The sequence below is a fragment of the Apostichopus japonicus genome, chromosome 3 (assembly GCF_037975245.1).
Source record: "Apostichopus japonicus isolate 1M-3 chromosome 3, ASM3797524v1, whole genome shotgun sequence".
Taxonomy (NCBI): domain Eukaryota; kingdom Metazoa; phylum Echinodermata; class Holothuroidea; order Aspidochirotida; family Stichopodidae; genus Apostichopus; species Apostichopus japonicus.
The window spans coordinates 5,297,261-5,310,772 of NC_092563.1; the positions used below are offsets into that span (position 1 = coordinate 5,297,261).

General features: G+C 36.7%; 1 protein-coding gene across 3 annotated transcripts in view; it reads left to right on the forward strand.

The window, feature by feature from the left end:
• LOC139961170 (uncharacterized) overlaps nucleotides 1-13,512 on the forward strand; it is a 176,080-nt gene that overhangs the window by 100,966 nt on the left and 61,602 nt on the right. The window contains exons 1-2 of one of the 3 annotated variants that reach the window (XM_071960177.1): nucleotides 1,700-1,860; nucleotides 7,374-7,500. The exons of 1 other annotated variant lie outside the window; for it this stretch is intronic. In XM_071960177.1, coding sequence (XP_071816278.1) covers nucleotides 1,849-1,860; nucleotides 7,374-7,500 — 139 coding nt within the window. In that variant the 5' untranslated portion in view covers nucleotides 1,700-1,848. Of the gene's footprint in view, nucleotides 1-1,670; nucleotides 1,861-7,373; nucleotides 7,501-13,512 lie in introns of those variants that run through there. One more of the 3 variants, XM_071960147.1, reaches the window with a different exon arrangement.

Here is a 13,512-nt window from a genome sequence, read left to right on the forward strand (position 1 = left end):
GTATTATTTCAAAACACTTAAAACTATCATTAGTGGCCTTGCTAACCAAACTGAATGCATAATATAATTTACGTGTAGTGTTATGTTGCTTGCGTATACCTGGTAATTATAACATAAACTATAAAATATGAAAAATAATATACACGAAAAGAGATTAGCGAATGTTGCGTGCTTTCATTATCTGCTGGCTTAGCAGATATAGGCTCAGCGGTGTATGGAGTGACGCGGTTCCTCGTTTAATTTACTTAATAAATCAAACCCGTAATTCTTATTTCAACCCAGTTGAAAAGTTCTATTTTTCATAAAGTGGGGTTGAACAGATGAGAATAAAATGATAATAACTACTTTTCTCATAGCACAATGTTTGAGCTCCTTTCATGAGATACACGAGTCATTATCAGCCTGATAGCCTAGCCACTACACTAAACCTGGAGAGGGGGCATTTGATATTGCGCCCCACCCTTCAGAAGGTGGGGGCGTGTCTCCCTGTTCCCTCCACTATTGACGCTCCTGTTTCTACTACAAAATTAGGATCCGTCTCAATGTAGGTAGAATACACTAGAGTAGTAGAGTACACTAGAGTACACAGTACACGGTAGAGTACACAGTAGAGTACACTAGAGTAGCAGAACAAGTAGAGTACACTAGATTACACAGTAGAGTACACAGTAGAGTACAAGGTAGAGTACACTAGAGTAGCCTAGAGTACACAGTACACGATAGAGTACAAAAGAGTACACTATAGTAGTAGAGTACACTAGAGTACACAGTAGGTAAGTAGAGTAAGTAGAGTACACTCGTTGTTATTATTTTTAACTTTGAAATCCATGTGAAGCTTGGTACCTCATGCAATCCAAGATCAACGCAAATTTAAAAACAAAGTGGTTGTCAATGTAAAACAATGACATGTTTTAAAGTTCACTTATGGAACAAACCGTTACAATTTCAAAGATAGGAATTCAAAATTCACCAGGCTCATGCATGAGCCTGGTGAATATACATGTATATTACAATATGGTTCTCTTTGCTCAGTCGATACTAAATTATGCCTTAGATGCTCAATAGGACATTACTGCTGTCTTAAAATTTTGCCCTGAATATAGTGAAACATACAAATTTTTGGTGCTGCGGAGTTCTTGACGATTTTGACCTCTCCTTCTTAGACACATATATGTCGCGTTATTGACATAATACACTAACTGAACAATTCCATTAGAGAACGGTTGATACTTGGCACGTGATTTATTTGAAAGAAATCATTCGTTCTGCAGGTTGAGAGACGTGACGGGATGAGGTTCATGTGGAGAAATAAGTGGCCGGGATGGGGTGGGGGGGGGTGGGTTGGAGATTCTGGACACTCCGGTGAAAACAAAATTTATATTAACAATTGATCCAAGTAACAACATTTCTGAAAACAGTTTGATTAAACGTATATCTTCTTTTCAACGAAATAGAAGTGGTAATCCAATTAACAGATTTACATAATTTAATGTCAAAGAAGACCTTTTCAGACAGGGAATTACCGCGTTTATAATTAACACAGTTTTGACCTACCTTGAACTTCCAGAAGAAAACATGACATAGACATTTTCACAGACATAAACACGTCGGAGCTTGCGCACAAACAACCCAATCACTGAGTGACGCGTATTCATGAGCAACTACGTCATCGAGTGAGAATGTCAGTCAAACATTGAATGAAGACTGCGTACGTACGTACCGACAATGTCACAACAGAATCCGCAGTGTCTGGGCAAAGTCACAAGAAAGTACTCTTTCACGTTAACAGTGACAGATAAGTTGTGAATGGACTCTTAGTCTCTCATACCAGGATTCGTCGTGACCATCATGGGGAGAAAGGTAAAGTAAATGAGGCAATTGTTTAAATTATTTCGGGTATCTCATATCATATTTGGAAAGCTCGTGTGTTATACGAGCGTGGCTAATTAAATTGCACTCTAACAGGTATCTACGGATACTCTATGAGACGTAAATATATTGACTGGACGGAGGAGGGATTGCTTTACAAGTTACCTTGATAGGCATTAGAGTTACAACCAATACGAATGGTACAACTGTTTACATAATAAGGTATAGATACACTGCATGGATTTGATTATGGCAGTGCAAAATATACAACGGCTACTAAGACCCTAAAAATATATAGGGTTCGTGTGCTGACCGTAACACCCAGGCTCACTGAATGGCTAAATATTAAAATCCCAAATTTACCTCTAATTTATTATACCTGTTTTTTCGCTTTATTCTATTGTCTAGGTATAGTAAGTATTTCACTATTGTGATGTTGTTATGTGTAGCCTTTATATTGCCTATCGGCCTATATATACCCGCCCGCTGTGGCTTTTTCGTTTACTTTATTTCGCTTTATATTACGAGCTATGCAATCACTAACTCATTACTCCTTGTAGGTTTGATTTTGTAGTAAACAGTCACTCAATCATATAGATGTAGCCCCCCTCCCATTTTTTTGCCACACTGTTGGTCTATTGTGAGTTGAAGAACTGCCAGTGTTAAGTCATCTCTAGTAAGCCTCTCATACGCCCCTCGTAAATTTACGTATTATTAATCAGTGCAATACTACAACGTTGTACTTTGTCACATCACACAATGTTAAAGAGTTAAGGGACGCTTAGGAGAGGAAATTTCGGTACGAAGATTAGAACATTCTGGCAATATTTTGCAATTTGCTCTGTACCTAAAAGCGTACCCTTGCACTTGTACGCTTTATATATGTATTCCCCCTCCCATGACAGTCTACTAGGCTTATGTAATACGAGGCCATTTTGCTGCAAAACCATGTGGCTATAGGACCTCACGTACAGTTTGGCCCTATATATATATATAAATGGTGAGTGCAAGGAAAATAGCTGACGAAACCACAGAGGTCGTTATAAAATCATATTTTGAACACTTTGTGCATTAATTGAATCAACTGTAATAGTCCATTGTACCACGCCTCATTTGGAATTTCCCGATTGCGAGACACATGTCACAGACAAACCGCTGTGGCACTAACGTAGGCTACGTATATGGCAAGCCATGTGGGACAACACTGCATAATATATCCGCGTATTAATTCGAATATATACGCGTATTAATTCGAATATATGTGTTATAGCCTACATGTGTAAAGTTTCGCTTTTGAAGCGATCTCGCGAACCCGCCAAAACATTTATCGTTGGCATATGTACACAGCAAGAGCGGAAATGGTTTTTTTTCGTGTAACTCTAATTAATCCGTGCATATATTGGATTTAATCCCCATATTTATTTTATTTAATACGTGTATATATTCGAATTAATACGTGTATATATTCGAATTAATACGTGTATATATTCGAATTAATACGTGTATATATTCGAATTAATACGCGGATATATTTAAGCCATATGATTGGCTGATAATATATACGCGTATATATTCCAATTAATACGCGTATAAATTCCAATTAATACGCGGATATATTATGCAGTGTTTGTCCCACATGGCTTGCCATATACGTACGGCACGAATTGTACGTATATGGCAAGCCATGTGGGACAAACACTGCATAATATATCAGCGTATTGATCGTAATTTATACGCGTATTAATTGGAATATATACGCGTATATATTATTAGCCAATCATATGGCCCAAATATAACCGCGTATTAATTCGTATATATACACGTATTAATTCGAATATATACACGTATTAATTCGAATATATATACACGTATTAAATAGAATATATATGGGGATTAAATCCAATATATGCACGGATTAATTAGAATATACACGAAACACATTTCCGCTCTTGTTGTGTACTAATACCAACGATAAATGTTTTGGCGGGCTCGCGAGATCGCTTCATAAAGCGAAACTTTACACATGTACAACACATATATATATATATTCGAATTAATACGCGTATATATTCGCTATATATATATATATATATATATATATACGCGTATTAATTCGAATATATATACACGTATTAAATAGAATATATATGGGGATTAAATCCAATATATGCACGGATTAATTAGAATATACACGAAACACATTTCCGCTCTTGTTGTGTACTAATACCAACGATAAATGTTTTGGCGGGCTCGCGAGATCGCTTCATAAAGCGAAACTTTACACATGTACAACACATATATATATATATTCGAATTAATACGCGTATATATTCGCTATATTTATATATATATATATATACGTGTATTAATTCGAATATATATATGTGTTGTATATATATGTGTTGTATATATATATATATGTTGTATGTATATATATGTGTGTTGTATGTATATATATATGTGTTGTATGTATATATATGTGTTGTATGTATATATATATGTGTTGTATATATATATATATATATATATATATATATATATATATATATATATATATATATATATATATATATATATATATATATATATATGAACAGACTTTGTGTTAATGAAAAGGAGTTAAACGACAAAGGCAAATGAATATATAAAATGAAACTCGTAATGAGTTGGAAAATCAAGAACAGTGAAAAAACTTCCAGCCTCCACCGGGATTCGAACCCGGGCCTCGCGCTTTGTACGCGGACACCCTAACCAACTAGGCTATGGACGCTGATTGTAAGTCCAGAGGTTCGAAACCGGTAAGGAAGGTCGTAATTCCACTGTAGGAGTTTGTCACATGTATCGAACAATACTAGTTTGTTTTTTGTGACATATTGTGCCTTATACATAAAGTCTGTTCAAAGTATCTCTTTCGAGATCCTGCTTTAGGAAGCACAAATGATTTCGAGTTGGTTAGCATCATGTTTGATCTCTAGAGTTTATAGTTTATTTTTGCGCATACTTTGGAGCACCATCGGGTGTCAAATCTCGAGGTATGATTCCTGGCAGTGTGCACGTGTTTCCGACCGTGAATCAACAGTGGTCGAAACTGTACGGAAAGACAAATTTGTCAAGACAGTGCCAGCGATGACTCTTTGTTTACAAGAATAATGAAACGGATCATTTTCCTATGTGTTATTTTGAGCAAAAGGAATCAATAAGTGGCGGCAATTACCATTTACTTTTGAGAACACTTTTGGGGCCGTTAACCGAGCCCCCCCCCCCCCCCGCCCCAACACACACTACTAAACGTTGCATATCGTGTTTTTTAAGTAGGTGCATTAATAGTTTCAAATGAATTTCCTGATCAAATGCTATTATGAAATTCAGCTCAATTGGTACAAAAGAAACATGATGTTTGAAATGGTTTTACAGGCCACAAGTTGTATGACTTATAACGACCCATGTGCAATTTCCCAAATGGTTCGGCTCACCTGGAAATGGAAATCCCTGGTTGAACTAACGTTGCACTGTGACAGTTTGTTATAGATTCTGTTTTCATCCAGCATTATAATCATTTTAGGAATTTCAATGCAGGCTAAATTTATACGGAGTTTGTCCCGTTACACACCTGGTGAAGCGAGATATCAGACAGATATGGCTGTGAAGTACTTTGCTAACAAATATTGCTGTGAAGTACTTTGATATAAAGCTTAATAATTAGCTATAATGTCCGACTTTGGGCAGTGTTTGCCGTATTATAGATGTGGAGGGATTCCCCAATATGTCGCAATAAGTGTGGCAACAATCGAAGTTGTTTGACGTGGTTAGAGAGCGACACGTAGGAAGTTTATAAATATAGTATGTGTAACGGGGGGGGGGTGGGGGTCGGGGTCGGGTTGGGTGTAGATTTGTAGATTCTACGGTGGTCCAGATGGAACATTGTAATTTCCGTCTACTTCACCTTCAAGTTTCTATTGTTTCTCCAGAGTATCCCCAATTTGAACTTAATGTCAGCTTTTTCTGAAATCTACACATTTCCTAAAAAAATCCAATACTTTTCTTGTTATTTAGACTGTTTATGTCGAAAGTCGAGGTTGCTTTTCGATATTCCAACAAGTTTTAAATTCGAAAAGTGAAATTTTGTCATTTTTAGTAAGAACTCTCCATAAATCTTTAAACTTTTATTTTATTGTTCCAGTGACATTTCACAGCAAAATTTGGAGAAAGAAAGCATTTCAGAGAAAGAATGAAGAAACACAAACATTGGATGATAAATGTTGTAAACGAATCGAAAACCTGATCAAATGCTATCATGAAATTCATCTCAATTGGTACAAAAGAAACATGATGTTTGAAATGGTTTTACAGGCCACAAGTTGTATGACTTATAACGGCCCATGTGCAATTTCCCAAATGGTTCGGCTCACCTGGAAATGGAAATCCCTGGTTGAACTAACGTTGTACTGTGACAATTTGATATGGATTCTGTTTTCATCCAGCATTATAATCAGTGGCGTAGGAAGGTACTTTTGAGTGGGGGGCTGAAGACTGATGGCCGGCCTGGGGGAGGGGTCTAAGGGGAGGGGGTGTCCCCCACCCCTTTGGATTTTCTTTGCATTTCCAGGTGGCCTCAGATGCAATTTGGTGCAATATAGCACACTTCAACTCCCACTCCATTTTGTAAAGAATTTTGCATTTTCACCTGGCCTTAAATGCAATTTGGTGCTCCAAATGAGATTTTTTTCTCATTTGGAAATGAAAAAGGGGTTTTCTGACTTGCGGAGCGGGGGGGCGGAATGATACTTCCGCCCCCCCCCCCCCACATTTTTCACTGGGGGGCTGGCGCCCCCCCAGCCCCCCCGGTTCCTACGCCCTTGATTATAATCATTTTAGGAATTTCCATGCAGGCTAAATTTAAACGGAGTTTGTCCCGTTACACACCTGGTGAAGCGAGATATCAGACAGATATGGCTGTGAAGTACTTTGCTAACAAATATTGCTGTGAAATACTTTGATATAAAGCTGGTTAATAATTAGCTTTGTAATGTCCGACCTTAAGCAGTATTTGCTGTATTATAGATATGGAGGGATTCCCCAATATGTCGCAATAAAGTGTGGCAAACAATCGGAGTTTAACGGGGGGGGGGAGGGGGGTGGGGGATGGGGTGATCAGAAAACTGGTAAGGTTTCGGTGTTTGCCAAAAAAAATTTTAGTTTTGTAGATTCTACGGTGGTCTTGATGGAACATTGTAATTTTCGTCTACTTCAGGTTTCTATTGTTTCTCCAGAGTATCCCCAAGTGGATCTTAATATCAGCTTTTTCTGAAAATTTCCACATTTTCGAAAAATCCACTAGTTTCCTGTTATTTAACTTTTTATGTCTTTGAATTAAACCCCTTCGGTAAGCCTTTCAATCGAACTTGTATGATAACTTTGTTTATTGTCCATCCTTTCTTGCCTATCAACTGAGAAGCTTAATTTGCATGCATAATCCATGATAGCCTATCATATTGACTTTGCAGAAAAATTCGAAACGGAAATCTCGAGAGTATACGGCCTCGAAAAAAGCATCTCCGCAATTGCCCCCTGCTTCTGCGAATGAGAACGAAAGAAGCCCTTCTTCCTTGCCACCTCAACATCTACTGGAAGGTTGGTTCATGATAATACCACATCTTCAAACAGGTTTTCAAACCAGCGGTGTCGTTAGTTGGAGTATTACATATGAAGCACACTCCATTTAGCAATAGATTTATTCAATGCATAGTAACATGTTGTGTGTAACGAGATCCTTTAGTTAATTGTCCTCCCAGGGAAAAGTGCCAGTTACCTGTTCACATCATTACTTGTGATTGATGTTACCTCACCCTGCATGCGAAGTTTTCCTGGCCATATTCGTCTTGAAATGTAGGATTTCGTTGGTGTATTTTGTTATTTAAACTGTTAAACGTGCGCATGTTGTATACCACACAACAATTAAAGCAGTACATCATTTTCGGATGTCGAGCGACTTAATTAAATGTAACGTTCGTCACATGACAGTAACGATTAAAGCCTATACTTACTGATACAGTTTTGTGTTAAGCAATTAATTAATTATTTATCATTAAACATAAAGATGACGAGGAAATTACTAAATATACACTTAATTGACTAAATGCACATCATGAATTTGGATATGTTGTAGAGCATGAAAGCACACTTCTATCAGTTTAGGTTCTATTTCTATACCAATTTTCTTGTTTTGTTTTGAGAACTGACCCTTTAAACAGGCACGGTTTATCATATTTATTGTTATACACATACCATTAGCCGGGACGCGAATATTTTTTTCCCAAACCGAACTGACACTGAAATTATTTCCTCGATTCTGATTGGCTGATCAAAACCGGAATGGTAGTCTGCGTTTATCAATAAATGTATGTGACACTACGTGTTGATCATACCATCAGGGAGCTGCGTTAGAGTAGCAGCTCCCTGATACCATGGAGCTATAGTCTGTTTATAGCTCCATGATCATACCAATCCTCATGGGCCGCATCATGTCAAACATACGTGTTTAGGCCTTATACAGGCTAAGTTAAAGTCCGTAGGCCTAAGTGTGCCTACATGTAGATAAAATGTGAGGCTTTCCAGTTATCGAGAGCTACTGTAAGGGCGGTATAGGGCCTATATTAGTGAATTTGAGACTAATACGAATACGTATATTCGGTTAATGCAGGCCTACTAGGTCACCATGTACAAGAACTTCTAAAGTAATGGTGCAGGTAAACATCTGTGTTTCCGTACGTATAGGTTATAAGGCGATATACAACTAGTTAACAAGTCAAAAGACACAGACATATCGTCAAATGCCTTTTTTTGTGTACACTTACTGGCTGGTACACACTCGCTCGCCGTCTTCATGGCCACTGCATATTCGACTAGGCCTATCATGATTCATTGACTGAATACATTTTGAATTTATGATTATAAAACTAAAAGTATCGCAACTCCGAATGTACAAAAACACCTCGTACATACCCTACAAACTTTTTATGCAACGGTTCTGTGAAAGTTACATATACATTTTATGTAACGTTATATTACATAAATCGGAAACAGACATGCAACTTTGTGGACGCACATGCTTGTAACAGTTTCGTAATATGTTACGTCACCTAATAAAGTAACCGTTAACATAATTGTTACACAAAATGTTTGCATAATAGTAATGATCCAGTTACCTAACATGTTATGTAACATGTTTTGTAACATTTGGTTATATAATTTTGTAACATACATGTAACCTTGTGGACGCAGGGGCTTGTAACCGTTTCGTAATATTTTATGTCACCTAATAACGGAACTGTAACAGAATTGTTACACAAAATGTTTGCATAATAGTATTGCTCCAGTTACCTAACATGTTATGTAACATGTTTTGTAACATTAGGTTATATAATTTAGTAACATACATGTAACCTCGTGCACGTACCAGCTTGTAACCGTTTTGTAATATTTTACGTCACTTAATAATGTAACCATAACAGAATTGTGAAACAAAATGTTTGGCATCTCGATAATCAAACTGTAATGATATTGTTCCACAAAATATTATGTAACGTAGTGAGGTAACTGTAATAGTATTGTTACACAACAGAGTTGGTAAATTGATAACCAAATTGTAATTTTGTTGTTATTGTATGTAACTTATAATGTAACTGTAAGAGAATTGTTACGCAGATAGTTTTCTATCTTAATAACCAAACTGTAATGTTTTTGTTAAATAACATTTTACATAACCAGTTAACATAACTGTGACAATATTTTTTACACAAAAAAGGTTTGTATTTTGATAACCAGAACTGTAATGTGTTGTTACAAAACATTTTATTCAATTTATAATGTAACTTCAACAGTTTTGTTACACAAAAAGTTTTGTTACTTTAGTATGTTGATAACCAAACTGCATTGTTATTGTAACATTCTATGTAACTGTACAGTCGGTATTTTTACACAAAATGTTTGGTATCCTGATAAACAAAGTGCAAACCAGTATTGTAACAAAAGGGTTTTATATCTAGATAACTAACTAAATTTTGATGATTTCGATGAATAAAATATTTTTTACCCTGGTAACATAATTTCAATATAACAGAATACTAAAAAAGTTAACAAACTGCAAGGTTTCAATTCAATCATTTATTCAGAAACATTCATAAATGCCTAAACCAACTTTCTGTATACTGGACCAGTCTCGAATGCAATTCGAGACTGGTCGAGTGTATAGAGAGGAGAATTGCTTCAGGATCGAAATGTTAGACAAACCCTGGTTTGTTGCCGTGGCAATCATGAAGTCATAATTAAAAGAAATGAAGACATGGTGTAACGTTGCCATGAGTATATGCAAATATGTTTATGGGCAAAGAAATGTTTCAAATTGCAAAAGAATACTGTACAGTATATATAGCCTACTTGCAATTAGTTACAGCAGTACATTACATGTTTTCACACACACCGAGTCTCAATACACACTGTACGTACTTCTTACATCATCCAGCTAAATACTTCGAGTAACATGAATGACATAGGGATTAATTTTGAGCTTAATTTTGAGCTAGTGCTAATGTCAGCGGTGCTTCAACGAAGAACCGAAGCGTAAAGCGTCCAATATTGACACTATAACAGAAGAAACCGTGTCGCTAAGCCTAGCAATAACATAAGCACTATGCCTACTACTAGCACTACTTCTAGCAGTAACGACATGACTGACCAGGTGCTAGGCCTAGCGATCTTTCAGACTCGCAATAACACTGCGGTTACTACAAGTCCAAACCTGTCGAACAATCATACAATGGGGCTCTGAACCTCTTAAAAAACTGCTCATTCTCAGGCCCAGTAAATGTTTATTTGAACAGTGCATCTACCGACCTGGGACAGACGAGTTCTACTCAAAAGAATGTTAGCAACATGCAACGTTGCTATCCTAACAGTTGTAGCGTTTACGGACTTTCCAGGACACACACAACTCAGCATCTGTTTATTGCGCAATTTGACCTGGTAGGTCAAAAAAAATTTAAAATTTAAGACCAAACGATACCGCTTCATTCGTATTTTTTCACTCTTAATGTTCGTCGGAAGAAAATGCTGTTTTACATGAGGTGACTATTACCTCATTCAGGAAAAAATCAAGGGAGAAGTTGATAGATGGAAGGCTACGGAGTTCCGTCAATTCTTAGTCCACACTGGTCCATTAGTCCTTTCTAGCCAAATACCAATGAACCTTTACCACAACTTCCTGCTGCTTTCTGTTGCAGTTCAAATTCTGTTGTCACCAATGCTTTGTAACCAATCATCATTGATTGATTATTCTGAAGAATTATTAAAACTTTTTTGTTGCACATTTCTCCAAATTGTATGGCAAGGAAATGGTAGTGTACAATGTACATTGTTTGCTTCATCTTGCTGATGATGCACGTAAATATGGTCCATTAGATAATGTTTCTGCATTTCCATTTGAAAGTAATTTGGGCACATTGAAGAAAATGGTGAAAAAGCCATCACTGCCACTGCGACAAGTAGTTGGGCATCTGTTGAGAAAGGGGGAAATTCAGAAAAGCATGAAGAACAATATCCTCAAACAAGAACATTCAAATGGGCCAGTGCCAGAAGGACATTTAGCTATGTCACAGCATACCTACTTTTATCACAAAGATTTGAATGTCCATATAACTCTTTGCACTGGGGACAATTGTGTTCAAATAGGGAATAATGTGTGCCTAGTGCAAAACTTTTTTGTTACCAATGATGATTTGTATGTGGTTTATCGATCATTCACTCACAAGGAAAATTACTTTAGCTATCCCTTGTGAATCAATGTGTATAGGAATTTTATAAGTTGACAATATAAGTGAAAATCTACAGGTATCACATTCGAGGGAAATTTAAAAAAAAATATGTACTTTTACCGCATGGAAATTGGTTCATTGCTATGCCTATCCTACATTAAAGAGTAAGTTTATATTAAGGAGACTTGAGGCCAGTTACTGTTAGTTTAAGTTTAATGTTATACATTTTACACTTCATTTACTTGCATATATGATCATCACTTTAACATAAATTAGAAAAATTATATTACTCAATCTTAGCATGGACCCATTGTATCACATTGTGGAGTTTACGGACTCTAAGGAGATAGCCATCATCAATGAGAAATGGATGGTTTCTGAGGGTACTTGTTTGTGGCCCCCCTTCAAATCTTCAGCAAGTTTGGCAAAGGCTCTGAAGACTACCACAGAGCCCGAGACAAGTTGGAAGGCTTTTAAAATAAGAAAACTATATACAACAAGTAAGTAAAAATTATGTTAAATATAATTGAAGGGTGTGTCTTCATACTCTCTATTTGCCCCCATTTCTAAGTACTGGTTTAATACTTGTTGCTAATATGCTACACAGCCCAGCCCAGAAGTTTGAGATAAAATGTTGGAGAACAGTAAATAAATGAATGAATGTAGTAACCACCATTGAACGCAATGTTTCACCACGATGGGCTATGAACTCACAAGTGCTCTGTCCATTGGTTACCTAATCTATAAGGACCCCCCCCCCCCACCCTGTCTCATGCCCTTTGTTTATCCTTCTCATTTTGGCTGGGTTATCCAACTGTTTCCTGATATTTTTCAATTTACCAAGGAATACAAATGCCTATAATTACAAAATCGTCCCAGTTGTTCAAATGCTATATATACTGTGCCAAACTAACAGTGCTTCAATGCTGCATCATGTTACATGTAGAAAAGCTTCACACTGAACTACACACAAACATTATGCACTGTATACATCTTTCCAAAAAGGCCAAGGCCCATATTTTAACCATCAAGCAACTTTGTGTAGATTTAATGGTTTTGTCAAACTGCAATGTGTGACTGTAATTCATATAAGATAATGTACTCATCTTTGCAAAGTGCTCAGTAGAGCAGTAAAATTGGACCAAGTTGATAAGTATCACCAATGCCCTCCAATCATTTGGGATGAGACTTGCCTGAAATAAACAACATAGTATCAATTAAGCCATGCGGTCAGTCATTAGATTACATTTTCTCCTGGTTTATTTATGTGATTATACTTATAATTGCTCTTCGTATTTTCCTATTGTCCCTAGGGGCCATCTCAAGAAACCCTTTGACAAAAACAGCAACCCAGTCACAGGTGGAAGCAGTCATTAAATTATGGCTAAATTATGCTGCAGACCGGACTGGTGCCCGCAAGGACAGGCAGGCACAACAGCCAGATTGTCAGCTTGATTGAAGTCAATAACTTTAACTTCAATATAAATCCTTTAATATATCTATTTGCATTGTGATTTCTAATTGATACCCTAACTAGATCATCTTTCCATTATCAATATCAAGACTGCTTTCACATTGTTAACTTTAGTGTGACACTTTTGAACTGTCATTAAACTGTTCCTTTCACTAAACATGCCTTGTAAATTAGTACTGGCTATATTATAGTCTTCTAACACATTTTGAAGACTACAGCAGTAAAAGTAATCAGTAAAAAGTTCTTGCAGGGTGTACATCCTTGCATCAAATGCAATTCCATTCTCCTAGTGAAAGATATTTTATTACAATTCAAAGTAGTCCTTAGCCCCATATCAGCCCAAAGTGCCTGTATGACCTA